The sequence below is a fragment of the Balaenoptera borealis genome, assembly GCF_965194805.1.
Source record: "Balaenoptera borealis genome assembly, chromosome: 2".
NCBI classification, from domain to species: Eukaryota; Metazoa; Chordata; class Mammalia; order Artiodactyla; family Balaenopteridae; genus Balaenoptera; species Balaenoptera borealis.
In genome coordinates this window covers 178,993,622-179,007,319 of record NC_138867.1, presented here as the reverse complement: position 1 = coordinate 179,007,319, position 13,698 = coordinate 178,993,622, and the positions used below count along the sequence as shown (strand labels likewise).

The 13,698-nt window shown below is 52.2% G+C and overlaps 1 protein-coding gene across 2 annotated transcripts in view; it reads right to left on the bottom strand.

Annotated features, from left to right (window-relative positions):
- The window catches only part of MYO1F (myosin IF), a 29,752-nt gene that overhangs the window by 3,330 nt on the left and 12,724 nt on the right, over window positions 1–13,698 (bottom strand). For both annotated transcript variants that reach the window (XM_082381978.1, XM_082381979.1), the window contains exons 9-22: window positions 13,557–13,689; window positions 13,155–13,351; window positions 12,386–12,466; window positions 12,191–12,277; window positions 11,268–11,354; window positions 10,605–10,772; window positions 9,359–9,444; window positions 6,156–6,237; window positions 4,546–4,652; window positions 3,985–4,083; window positions 3,752–3,896; window positions 1,393–1,507; window positions 1,130–1,299; window positions 346–491 (exon numbers count right to left, since the gene is read on the bottom strand). In XM_082381978.1, the coding sequence (XP_082238104.1) occupies window positions 346–491; window positions 1,130–1,299; window positions 1,393–1,507; window positions 3,752–3,896; window positions 3,985–4,083; window positions 4,546–4,652; window positions 6,156–6,237; window positions 9,359–9,444; window positions 10,605–10,772; window positions 11,268–11,354; window positions 12,191–12,277; window positions 12,386–12,466; window positions 13,155–13,351; window positions 13,557–13,689 (1,703 nt within the window). The remainder of the gene's footprint in view (window positions 1–345; window positions 492–1,129; window positions 1,300–1,392; window positions 1,508–3,751; window positions 3,897–3,984; window positions 4,084–4,545; window positions 4,653–6,155; window positions 6,238–9,358; window positions 9,445–10,604; window positions 10,773–11,267; window positions 11,355–12,190; window positions 12,278–12,385; window positions 12,467–13,154; window positions 13,352–13,556; window positions 13,690–13,698) is intronic.

Below are 13,698 nucleotides of genomic sequence, written 5' to 3'. Positions count from 1 at the left end.
GAAAGGCAGGTGAGAGTGACAGGTGAGGCTGGCAGAAGGACTGACATTTGAGATGGACAGGGGAGGGTCAGGGGTCAGGTAAGGGGCAAGTGAGGGGTTACACATGTGAGGGGAAACGGGAGAGGTGGCAAGGAGCTGGAAAAGGTGGTAAGGGTCAGGTGAGGGGACAGGTGCTGTTGGCAAATAAGGATCATGAATGTGAGGGCAGGTGAAGGTGACAGGTAGGACCAAGAGAAGGTTGCAGGTACAGCAGCAGGTAAGACGTTCAGGGTGACAGATGGGGTAACAAGTAAGAGGGCAGCTGAGAATGAAGGGGCCTGGCGGGGGTGCCTGTGGGAGCCCCACCTGAGGGAAACTCCCCGTAAGGCCTGGATCTCCAGCTTCTTCTTCAGGACCTCACGCACCTGGCCCTTCTCAGGTCCCTTCTTCACCTTCTCCCGCCCGATCACATACACACACTTGGGCGTCAGGATCAAGTCCCTCTTGATGGCCTATGAGGATGCAAAACCAGAGGGAGCCCCGGGCATCGGCAGCCTGGCCCCAGGGGATCAACCCCAGGCAGAGAGGTAGCGCTGGCAGGTCAGGTGAAGGACAGGTCAGGTGAGGGTCCCTCCATGTGAAGCTACATGAGTGGTTACTTTATATAAGAAACAGGAGGTTAAGTAAGGGTATATTGGCTAGAAAAGGGTTTCTGGGCAGTGAACAGGTACAGGGTAGGTGAAGGTATGCCTGCTGGACATGGGTGCCCAGGACCGATGAGAGTTTACCTGTGCACAGGTGTATTTGAGCCAGGTGAAGGTGTGTCTAACTGAGAGGTCTGTCTAGACTGGGTGAGAATGTACTTAATGGATAAGTATGTCCCGGATAAGTGAAGGTGAATCTGTGGTCAGGACTTCTGAATAAGGTGAGTGTGTAATTATGGACAGATGTGTCTGGCCAGGTGAAGATGTACCTGATGGACAGGTGTGTCTGGGCTACACGAGGGCGTATTTGATGGACAGCTGTATCTACATTAGTTGAGCCTATACCTGTGGGCAGGTGTGTCTGGGCCAGGTGAGGGTGTACCTCTGGTGGGGGGTGGCCAGGCTGGGGTCAGGGTCCCAGATGTGGCCGCCTGCTAGTGCCTCACCTTGAAGCGGCGGTCGTACTTGTTGACCGAGTCAGCAAAGTCCACTCGCTCCCTCTTGCCCAGGAACTGACGCAGCTCCGGCCGCTCCTCCAGCCCCAGGTAGTCCCCAACGAAGTTCCTATTGATGCTGTTCCGTCTCCGCTCCTTCTTGTTCAGCAGGATGTTGGAAGCTGTGGCGACACAGGGTGGGGGGCAGAGGTCACAGCCTGGCTCCTTCAGGCCCCTCTGTCCTCAGCCCCAGCCTCCCACCTGCAGCCTCTCACCTTCCTCCCGCATCTCCTCGTACTTCCGGACTGCCACATGGCGCCGCCAGGCCTTCTGGATGGTGCGGGCAAAGCCATCGAACTTGCGCTCTCGCATCTCCTCCAGAAGGAAGAGCTGGGCAAGAAGGAGGGCCGGTGGGTCCTGGCATCTCCCCGGGGAACACAGTCTCCAGTTTCCCCTGAGCCCACCCCACCCACGTGCTCTTGCTGACAGGCACCCGCACACATGCTCTTACACTGTGGGCAAAAAATTTTGTCTTTCTCCAAATGACCAGACCCAGGGTCCCAATACTGGGCACAATCTTCTGCATTAAATTATAACTGCAGGTTTGTCTTGCTGGGTTCAAATCCCAGCTCTGCCACTTACTAGCTGTGTGGTCTTACCGGAAATGGTATAACATCATGGTTTCTCATGCTAATTAAACTGTGGCATGTCATCCATGTGAGGTACACTTCAGTTTCAGACATGTTAGAAATGCAAACCAGTGTGCTTCTTGGAAAACCAACAAAGTACTGCAGATATGAAAATCTGATGGATAGGACTGGGATGTGACCGGCTACCACATGGTTGTGCAGTATACAACCTGCACACCCATCCGTGGCAGCCCTGGAAAGGAAGCTTTCACAGAAAGCAGAGAAAAGGCTTTTGAATTTTAAGAGTCTCCACCCACAGGGGACTTAGAGAATAAACTATATTAGAGCAAGTCATCTGGAATAATAACCGGTGACTGTATCAGGGAAAGGAACCTACTGGATATGAAAATATTACAAATCTACAGTAATAAAAACAATGGGGTGCTGGTCAAAGAATAGAACAACCAGTCGGACCAGGATGGATGATGGGGAAATGTCATAATTCAAATGGAAATTTAGTGACAGAAGGGACAGCATTGTCAATCAGTGAAAATGGGAAAAGTATTGAAAATAAAGTCGGGCTTTATTTAGAAAAATAATTGACATTTCACCCAGAGGGGTTTCTCAAATACACAAATATCACATCACTGCTGAAAGCGTGGCTGCCACTTTGCTGACCAAGGTGGCTGATGTCTCCCAGAAACCCCAGGCTTCCCTGCCAGAACTAAAAGAATTCTCACTTTAAAAATATATACCTTGAAGGACTTTTAAAGCTGTGGGTGTTTAATAACTGTTCATAAAAAGTGGGGAGTTCTCACCAGGGGAAAAAAAAAAACATCGCAGGTTCACAGGTTGCAGGGAGTTGACTGGCATTTACATCTTCTTTTGATTCTCAGACCAATACTCTGTGGGTCCATGGGTACGTGTGCAAAGCACGTTCAAGTAATGCCTTGTATAGGGTGTCTGGAGGGCACGTAAATGCATTCTGTGGTTTGCCGAGGGAAGGACAGTTATGAGTAAAGGGAGACCAGCCATGCAGAACTGGGGGTGGGCCAGTCAACCAGGACAAGTGTCCTCCAACCTTGTTATTTCTGCCCAGTGAAGAGGATTTGTTTTCAGTTTGGGAAATGAATCTTCCTGTCTCCAGAGTTTTAAAGACATCTCCTTTATGCTGGGAAAGGCAGGGGTGGGTGTGCCCCAAATCTGAGCTTGGCCCTGGTGTACTTGGGTTGAATAGCGTTCTCCCAAAACTCCTGTCCACTTGGTGGGAACTTATGATTGTGACCCCATCTGGAAAGAGGGTCTTTGCAGATGTAACCAAGTTAACATGAGGTTATACTGGAGTAGGGTGAGCCCGGGGACACAAATGTGTTCAGGAACGAAGGAATGAAAGAAGAAAAGAGGAGAAAGAAAACAAGATAGGAGGAAGGAGGGCAAAGGAAAAAATGAAGACGGTAGAAAGAAAAAAGGGCTGGAGGAAAGAAAGAAGAAAGGAAGGGTCGAAAAGACATTCTGAATTCCCTGGCGGCCCAGTGAGTGGTTAGGACGCCACGCTTTCACTGCTGAGGGCCCGGGTTCAATCCTTGGTTGGGGAACTAAGATCCTGCAAGCTGTATGGAACGGCCACAAAAAAAAAAAAAAAAAAAAAAGAAAAGAAAAAGAAAAAGACACTCTGGATAAGCTGTGAGTTCTCATCTCCTCCAAGGGGATGTCACCACAGGCGGCCATGTGTTTCTTCACCTGCTTCCTGGCCACCATGGACCGTTCAGCTAATTTAGTTTTTTTTGAGCACCTACTACATGCCAGGCACCATGCCTCAGACTTTCTGTTTTGTCTAATCCTTGCCCTGATCCTGCGGTGTGGCTATGACTCTCCCCACTTTCCAAATGGAGAAACTGAGGCTTGGAGGGGAGAGGAAGCGTGCCCACAGTCGCACAGTGGCCTGAAGAGCAGGACCACGCAGGTGATGCTGGTGTCTGTCTGTCTGTCTCTCACACACACTTACGGACTCAGGGTTCTTGACGAAGACCTTGGTGCTCCCCATCTGGTACTGGTCTGGCTCCATGTTGACCGCCCGCAGCAAGTGCTGGACTCCCTGACGCTCGTCCCCACGCCAGTGCGGCCACGTCTCGGGGGTCAGAATAGCATACCTGGAGGGGGAGGGCAGGGGAGGGTTTGAGCAGCTAGCAGGGCGGTTGGGTGTTGGGGCCAGGGTGTGTGTGGCGGAGGGCGCCTCACCTCTGCAGGAACTTGGCAAACTGGCGGCGGTAGGCGAAGCCTGCCCGGCGCACCCTGATGTTCTCCTTTAGGCCCAGATACTCCACCTGGTGCTTGACCCTGGAGGGAGGGCAGCCTGAGTCCCCTGGTGGTCCTGGGAGTTGGGGGGGGTGTCTGGATTCGTGCTGGAGGCAGTTTAGGGGGTCAGTTCTGAGGTCTAGGGAAGGAGGTTCACTGCTGGCCACAGAGGCCTGCTTGAGAGTTAGTTTTGTGCATTGGGGGAGCCTCGGTTCTGGGGGATCTGTGTTTGTTCGGGGGTCAGTTTCAATTTCAGGGGGTGGCACGTGGGGTTTGGGGAATGAGGGGGACTGTGTTAGTCCCTGGGGCATCCTACAGACAGTCTGGGGTCTTCCCTTGGGGTCTTGATCAGTGTTAGGTATAACCCTGGGGCCCTGAGGGGTTTTGCGCTGGTCCTAGGGGTCGGCTTGGGTGAGCCCTTTGATGGGTCCCACAACCCTGGGGGGGTTGTGGAGGGAGGGTCAGCTGGTGTGGACTGGCCCAGACGGGGCGGCGGGGGGTCACCTGTTCTCCTCCCAGTCACGGGGCCTCTTGGTTTCGTTGGGCTTGATGCAGCGGAGGTAGTGGGGTGTGCACCTCTTCAGCGTGGATACCAGGTCGTTGGCTTGTTTCTAAGGGAGCGGGGAGAAAGTGGGGGTGGGGAGCACAGATGGGACCCTCTGGCCTCTCTCTCTTCCCACCCTGAATACAAGAGACAGGACACACTGGCTGGGTGTGTGGCACCTGATGGACCACGGGCTCAGGTGTCCCTGGTCCATTCCGTATGTGACTCTGTTAACACGTATCACATGGGGTTGATATCGTGCATCTACCTGACCCTCAAACCGCAAACCAGGAGCTCATATGTCTGCCATATTCACCGCTTAGCCTGGCACATAATAAGTGCTCAGTGAACTTTTTTTTTTTTTAAATTAATTTGTTTATTTTTGGCTGCGTTGGGTCTTCGTTGCTGCATGTGGGCTTGCTCTGGTTGTGGCGAGCAGGGGCTACTCTTTGTTGCGGTGCGCGGGCTTCTCCTTGCGGTGGCTTCTCTTGTTGAACGTTTGTTGATGGAGTAACTGAGCACGTGGGAGCATGTTGCCCAGAAATTTCTGCCTGTCCTTTGGGGCACAGTACTTTGGAAGCAGAGAATCACGTGTGTGTGTCTGAGAGGCTAGGGTTGTGCATTTTAGTCCCTCAGGGGAGACTAGAAAGGAAATCATTCCAGGTGGGAGGATCGGGGGAGCGGCAGGAGAGACCCTGGTGTGGATCACAGCTCTGCTGTGTGATCTGGGCCAGTGACTGCACCTCTCTGAGCCTTGGCCTGCCATCTGCCAGATGGGACTAGTCCCACCTCTGTAAAGTGTCTTGTGTTTGCTGCCAGCACTGATAAGTGCCCCATATATGGTTATTGAAATATTATTAGGATGGGACACCCATGTTCATAGCAGCACTATTCACAATAGCCAAAAGGTGAAAACAGCCCAAGTGTCCATCAATGGAGGAATGGATAAGAAAAAACGGTATATCCATAAATGGAGTATTATTCAGCCTTAAAAAGGAAGGAAATTCTGACACATGCTTGAACCTTGAAGATATGCTCAGTGAAATAAACCAGTCACAAAAGGTTAAATGCTGTCTGATTCCATTTATAGGAGGTCCCTAGAAGGGTCAAATCCATAGAGACAGGAAGTAGATGGTGGGGGCCAGGGGCTGGGGGAGGGGATGGGGAGTGAGTGTTTCATGGGGACAGAGTTTCAGTTTGGGAAGATGAAAGTTCTGGAGATGGATGGTGAGGATGGTGGCACAAATGCAAACGTACTTAATGCTGCTGAGACGTATACTTAAAAATGGTTAATATGGTAAATTTTATGTATATTTTACCACAATGAAGAAAAAAGTGACACGACCAAAAGACCAAAAAAGCAAAAAACAAAAAACATTAGGATGATGGTTCACTTCTGGATTTAGGGAGTTAGGAGGACATTAAGGAAGCTGGTCCAAGCTCCTTAACCCCAGAGCTGGAAGAAGGCCCTGGTGAACAGAGGGTGCCAGAGGGAGGGGCAGAGGCCCTGGGATGGGGGAGGGATTGACGTTGGAATGAGGGAAATGGACCCATTCCTCCCCATGCCCACCTTGATCTTGGAGCCGGCTGTGCTGGGGCGGCCCTTCTTTTCTACATCCAGCTTCTCAGGAAAGAGCATCCGGAGGAAGGCCCTGGGCAGGGATAGAGGGGAGGTCGGAGGTGCAGCTGGAACTTGGGTGCCCTCCCAGAGGTGGGCTGTCTAGGTGCCTGGGACCCAGAGGACATGCTGTACAGTACGGTTCTTCCTTAATGCTAGGGGGTGTGATGGTGAGAATCAGAAAGTTGGTTTTGTCCATTTGGTTCCTTGATTTATTTGTACTGTTACTTTTTCCTCCATGACCATGTATGACTTGGGTAGCAAGTAAAATAGAACAAAGTTAAGCTAAGTGATGCAGCATCTCGGGCAACAGGGGCAGGTCCCCTGGGAGGAACCATCTGACAGGCACAGGCTTGCACGTGTGTGCAAAGAAATATGGACAAGGATCTTGTTGCTGTAGCTCTGTTTGTGATAGCCATAGATGGGCACAACCTAAGTGTCCATCAACAGGGGATCAGTTAAATTCACTTTGGTGAAACCGAGCAGGACCCTGTGGGGCCTTCCCGGAGACAGAATCCCCCACCATGTCCCCTGCCTCTTGTTTGTAGAAAAGCTTTAGCCTCCCAGGCCTTCTCTGAGTTCCAAAGAGCAAATTTAATCAGGAAAGTGAGAAAATGCAGAAACGAAGGAAAGCAGCCAAGCAAGACAAAATAATAATAGTTCAGCTGTAAAACAAATTTAAGGACTTTTAGTTCCTCCTCAAGGGCCATAGATAATATCCTGAGCCATATCCTTGAGTTGTTTTGCAGATATTAAAACCCCCATCAGGTAGAAGAAGCTAACTATGTGCTGACCACATAGTGCATAGACCCCAGATTGGCTGGAACTGGAAGGTTGATGATGGAGATTCCAGAAACATCACTCTGTTACCTCACCATCAGCCAATCAGAAAATTGTGCATGAGCTGATCACACACCCTGTGACCCTCTCCCTCATGCTGTCTTTAAAGACCCTTCGCTGAAAGCCATCAGGGAGTTTGGGTCTTTTGAGTATGAGCTGCCTATTCTCCTTGCTTGGCCCTGCAATAAACGCTGTACTTTCCTTCACCACCACGCAGTGTCAGGGGGTTGGCTTTGCTGCGCATTGAGCGAGGGGCCCGAGTTTGGTTTGGTAACATTGTTACATTCACAGCTTCTTCCTCCTTCTCAGTGAGATCTTCCCTAACCACCATAACCCAGAAGAAGTGGACTGCTTAATAGATGCAGAGTATGTGTTTAGGGTGATGAAATGTTTCTGAACCTAATAGTGGTGATTGTTACACAACATTGTGAATGTACTTAATACTTAATGCCACTGAGCTGTATACTTTAAAACGGGTAGAAAGGTAAATTTTATATTTTGTGTATTTTATCACAATTAAAAGAAAGCAAAAAAAAAAAAAAGAATGAATGATGCCCTCCTCACTGTCTACCCCTTACCAACTTAGTTCTTCTTCATACTTGTCCCATTGGTTCTCACACCTCAGTGGGCACCAGAATCACCAAGAAAGCTTGTTGAAACACAGATAGCTGGGCCTCGCCCCTGGAGGTTCTCATTCACAGGTCTGGACTGGGGGCCAATAATTTCTAACAATAATTTCTGGTGATGCTGAGGGTGCTGGTCCAGGGACCCCACTTTGTGAACCACAGCTCTAACTCTGTGCTTTACAATATGGCAGCCATGAGTCACACGTGGTTCCTGAAGCCCTTATAATGTGGCCTGTCCAAATTGAGATATGCTGTGAGTGTTAAAATACACACTGGATTTCAAAGAGTATGCAGTATGGAAAAAGAGAATGTAAGTATTTCATCAATAATTTTTTTAGTACTGATTGCATATTAAAATGCTACTTTGGGTATACTGAGCTAAAGAAAACATTAAAAAAATGTCACCTGTTTTACTTGTTCAGCTTTTTACTTTCTTAAAAAAATTGTTTCACTATTTAATATTCCACAGACAATTAGTTGTATGGTAAATCTTTTACTACAATTCTGTTTTTTAAAAAGAACAAACTCTAGATGAAATCTGACCAGCAGGTGTGTTTTGTTAGGTACACATGGCTTTCTTTTTTTGTGCGTGTCTGTGTGTGGTAAAATACACAAAACAACATACAATTTACCATTTAAATCATTTAAAAATGTACTACTCACTGGTATTAGGTACATTTACATTGTTGTGCAACACCTTTTTACTTTTTAAGTGTGCTTACCAGAAAGTTTAAAACTACACGGGTGGCAGGAATGGGGACTGACTGCAATTTGGCATGAAGGATCTTTTGGGGTGATGCACGTGTTCCAAACTGGATTATGGTGATGGTTGTACAACTCTGAACATTTACTAAAAAGCATTTCTTAAAATGGATGCATTTAACTTATACCTGAATCAGGCCATTTAAAAATAACTATGTGTGTGGCTTCAGTTCTGTTGGATGTGGAATAATATTGGATAGCATTGCTCTAAATCAATGGTTCCCAAACTCTAATGTACACATGACTCCTGGGGTCTTGTTAAAGTGCAGATTCTGATTCAGTCTATCTGAGGTGGAGCCTGAGACTCTATGTTTGTAATCAGCTCAGAGGATGCTGACGTTACTGGTCTAGTAACCACACTTTTATACGAACCACTGTCTTAGAACTTTCACCCATGCTATATTCTATTTGCCTTTTTTTCCCTCTAGTTCAATGTCTGTCTCGCCACTTGGCTGTCAGCTTGATGAGAGCATCTGTGTTCTCTGACCTGTTCAGTCCTCTACCCCCAAAAGTTCAAATGATGCCTGGTACACAGCAGCGCTTGAATAAAATTTTGAGGTATAAAAAGATGGAACCCGGTATGCTGCTGTGATCAGGGAGATGGATCCATACATATGAATACAGAAAAATGCACAGCGAGATGTGTTCTCACTGCGTAAAAAGGGAAGCCGTCCACACCAGCACAGATGCTTGGGTTTGCAGAGGGCAGCATTGGAAGGGCCATAAGGAACTGCTGCTAGGGCTTTCCTCACTTCCCGCTGTGGACCTCGGGCTACTGTTTAATCAGAACCAGTCATTAGAAACACAGCCACCCCCCCCCCCCAAAGTTTATGGCGTGATGGGAGCTCTGGGGAAGACGGGGTGGTCTCTGGGCCTCCCCCATCCCCACAAGGAGTTGCCCAGAGGCTCCCGCCTGGGACCACTCACTGCTCACTGGTCTGCATCAGCTCTATGAGGTCGGAGAAGAGGACATCACGGTTCCTCTCGCAGAAGCCGCTGACATCATAGGATACCTGGAGGAAGGCGGCGTGGTGGGAGTGAGGGACTTAGGCAGAGGGTCGAGGGGGCGTCCTGTGGGGGCCTGCTCTGGGGTGAGAGGACTAGGAGGTGTCTACAGTTCAAAATAGGGGGTCGGGGGCAGCATGGGCCCGGGGGCCCTGGAGGTCTGATGTTCAAGGTGAGGTTGGAGGGTCAGGGCTGCAGTCTGGGTCAGAGGTGAAGGAAGATGGGGGTCACAGTCCAGATTAGGGGGCGGGGGCTGCAGGCTGGATCCGAGGGATGGGGAGGTGACAGAGCTCAGATTGGGGGGTGAGGGGCTGCAATCTTGGCAGGGGTGGGCCCCGGGGATTCCACGACTGAATTTGGTGTCAAAAGGTCAGATTGAGCATCTGTATTGGGCTTGGTTGGGGGGCTGGGGGCTGGGGGACTGTGTCAGGAGGGTGACAGCACTGGCTGGGGTTTGGTGGGGGGGGGGCTTTGGCCAGGCTTGTGGGCTGGGTCTGCCATCCGCAAGGTGGGGGCCCTGCATAGTTTCTGTCGGGGCTACTTCCTGCTGAGGGAACACGGGAGCTCCGGCCCATTTTAGGGATTGGTGGGCTGCAGTATGGCCAGGGGGCCCCTGAGGTTCTTCGCTGCCCATGTTAAGGTCAATGGGAGAGTCTTCAGTCTTGTAAACTGGGGAGGGGGGCCATGGCCAGGGTCGGAGGCCAGTGGATTTCTAAAGCCTTGGCTAGGGGCCTGTGTGTAGGGGGCTCCAGCCTATCGTGGAGGCAGTGGCTGGCAACATGGCCCTGGGGACTCCAAGTTGAGATCAGAAGGAGGGGGGCTGTGTCCTGGGTCAGGGGGATAGTGGGGCTTACAGCTCAGATTGGGGCTTGGGGGTCTGCTGCTTAATTTGGGGTCGATGGGGGGGAGTTTGTGTCCTATAAGGGGGGGACCTGTCCTGTTAGCTGGGAGAGCTGTGGGCTTGATCATGGGCCAGTGGGTTCCACAGCCCCGGCTGAAGGGCCATGGGTTGGGGTGACAGGCCAGTTCTTGGGGATCAGTGGTAGGGGGTCTGTGTTTCTGGCCAGTCGGGGGAGGGCTGGAGAAGGGGGCCGGTGGAGTTCTTCAGCCCTGGCTGGGGGTCTGGGCGGAATCCCCCTGGGGTCCATGGGGCGGGGGTGGGGCGCACCTTGCCCGCGTAGTGGTGGATGACGAAGCCGGCACTCCAGCTGTTGAAGTGCTCGTGGGTGCCCACGGCCGCCTGCAGCTTCTGCAGCAGCGTCTGGTCGGCGCCGCCGCCCGTGGCGTGCATGGTGGCGCACACGTCGTCCAGGACGCTCATGATGCCTGGTGGGTTCTGCGGGTGAGGGCGTCGGGTGGGGTGGGCGGGGCAGGGATCAGCCTTGCCCGGCCCTGCCCCCGTCTCGCTCATTGGAGAGGGAGAGGAGAGGCTTCCAAATACAAGAGCAAAAGGTGCTGGTGGGGGGCCCAGATGTATGGGGGCTGCTGTGGAAGCTCGCTGGTGCAGGATAGGGTGGGGGACCCCATAAAGGATCCATGCCTGTATCCCTTCCCCAGACTGAGATGGTGGGGGGATCTGTCAGCTTTGACCCCTCTATCCCCAGCAGCCTGCCTGGGGGGATGTTTGTTGAGGGAATAAGTGAAAGGTGAGCAGGTAAGCAGAGTGAATGGGCAAGGTGGCTGACAGGTATCGCCAGTGGGGCTCCATCTGCCCAAGGGGGAGCATGGGTGAGAAGGGCCTACGGGGGCTGGAACCGCCCCGGCTCTCCCAGCTCTCCCAAGCCCAGCTCCGGGGCCCAGTGAGAACCCCCAAATCTGCCCTGGCCCTCACCAGCTTGTTTTCGATGAGGTCACAGACGATTTTGTTGTTGAAGTACTGGATGGGGGTCCAGCGGATGCCCTCCTGTACGTACTCCTCCTGGTGGTGGCAAAGGGGGCAGGGACGGGATCAGGTGTCTGGGCAAAGGTGCCTGTGTTTCTAGATTTTGAGCTTCATGAGGATGGGTGAAGGAGGTGTGACAGATGTTCCCCCCCACCCCCCATATAACTCCTCTTCCCATCTCATCACTTAGGACTGTCTCTGATAACAAAGCCCATTGCCCCGTGTGGGGCAGGTCGGAAGTTTCCCCAGGGGTCCAAGAATTGAGCCCCAGTTGCCTGAAGTGTGACCTTCTCATGAATACATCCTATTTGGCTCTTTAAAAAAAAATCCCTTTCTGGGGACTTCCTTGGTGGTCCAGTGGTTAAGACTCTGCGCTTCCACTGCAGGGGGGCCATGGGTTTCATCCCTGGTGGGGGGACTAAAATCCCGCGTGGAGTGGCCAAAAAAAAAAAAAAAAAAAAAGAATGGTGGTTTTTTAAAAAAAAATCCCTTTCTCACTTCTTCAGTCATCTCCTGGTATTTGCCCTGAATCCTAGTCTCAGGCTCTGCTTCTATGGGACGGGTTGAATGAAAACAGCAGGGAATTTTGTCCGTCCTGTTCATGGAGGTCTCCCTAGCAAGGCAGACAGTGCCTGGTACACAGCAGGCGCTCAATAAGTAATTGTTGAAGGTGTGAACAAAGAGGCTCTTCCCTAGCCCTCGTCAAACCTTTAGAGGCAGAAAACCTCTCCTGAAGGAAGGAGCTTGGACAGGTCAGCAGAGACAGGTGCCAGTGTGGGGCTGGGGTGTCCCCTGGTTGCTTGGCAAGCTTCATGGTCCTGCCTCCACCCCCAGTGTCCCCTGCTCCTGGCCACTTGGCTGCCCTTGCCCACCTGTTCAGCCTTCAGGGTGAGTTCGATAAAGATCTGCTGTAGCTTCTCATTGACGAAGTTGATGCAGAACTGCTCAAAGCCGTTTTTCTGCCAAGAGAGGGAAAGAATGCTTCCCTAAGTGGGCTGATGCTGGAGGCTCCAGGGCCACTGGGCCACCCTAGAGTGGCCGTGGGCCGGTGGCAGTGTCGTACGTACCTGGAAGATCTCAAAGCCATAGATGTCAAGGACACCGATACTGTACTCCTCCTGGGGCTTCTGCATGGCGCGGTTAATGGCCTGTGACGCGGCGGGGACACTAGGTGAGTGGCCTGCCACTCGCTTGATCTGCTCTTAGCCATGTTCACAGGCTGGGTCCCCTCCCACCAGTTTCTCTCCTGCCTTCCCCACCTCTGTGCATACCCCTTCCCCCATCAGTCATTCCTATGAGAAACCCAGGTGTTAGAACATCTGGGTTCCTGCCTTGGGAGCTGGCTCTGCCCCTTAGCCACTCTGCACCTCTACTTTCTCATCTTTAAAATGGGTAATAGTAGCAACTCTCTTAGGGGGTCTGTTTTCTAAGAATTAAATAAACTGATGCCTGGAAAACAGAACCATAGCGGGCACGCATTAGGTGCTATGGAATGTTGGCTACTACAGTCACTATTCTTGACCTTGACACGTCCCATTCTCATCCACCCCCGTCTAGTCCATCACTTTGTCCTCCTGACAGCCCCCCCCCCCACCACCTCGTGGCTCTCAAACGCACCCACCCCTGTCCATCCCAACAGCCCCCATCTCAGTCCAGGCCTGGACGTTTCCAATAGACCCCTCCTTCCTGGGCTCCATGCCACAGCCAGGAAGCCCCTAAATCTCCCATCAGATCACCTCCTGCCCTGCTTGGCGCCTCCCCACCGCCGCTGGGCTGGTCCAAGCCCAGGGCCTGGTGCTGTCCCTGAGCTCCTCTCCCACCCCCGGCCCCACTTGCCTCTACGAGGAAGTTGAAGAGACGGGAGTAGAGCCCCTTGGCCAGGGCGTCCCGAGTGTAGGCTGCCTGCTCCACGTTCAAGGTCACGTCAATGGACTCGCTGCGCCCGCCCCAGCGACTGTCCATCTTGCGGCTGGTCAGCTTCTCCTGCAGCCGCCCGCTGTCTATGCCCAGGAGGTAGGCGGGGAAGGCCAAGACTGCCAGGTGATGGGGCGGGTGGGGGGAAGGGAGCAGTCCGTTGGGCTCTTGGGTTTCTTGTGAGCGCCCCCATCTCTCCCCATTTTGCCCAGTGACACCGATCTTGTCCTCATGGGACCTTACCCCCAGGGGGCCACACAGGGAGGAAGCAGGTCACACATGCATACACGCCTCCACCCCGCCCTCCACAGCACCCACACTCACGGTCTGCACTCTCCACCCGGGCATAATTCCCATCTTCGCGGAAGCTGATGTTTCCCAAGTGCAAGATCCCTGCCACGAGCTGCAGGACCAGCTGCTGGACATTGGGCGGGATCCCGATGACCTGCATGGCACTCTGGGGGCA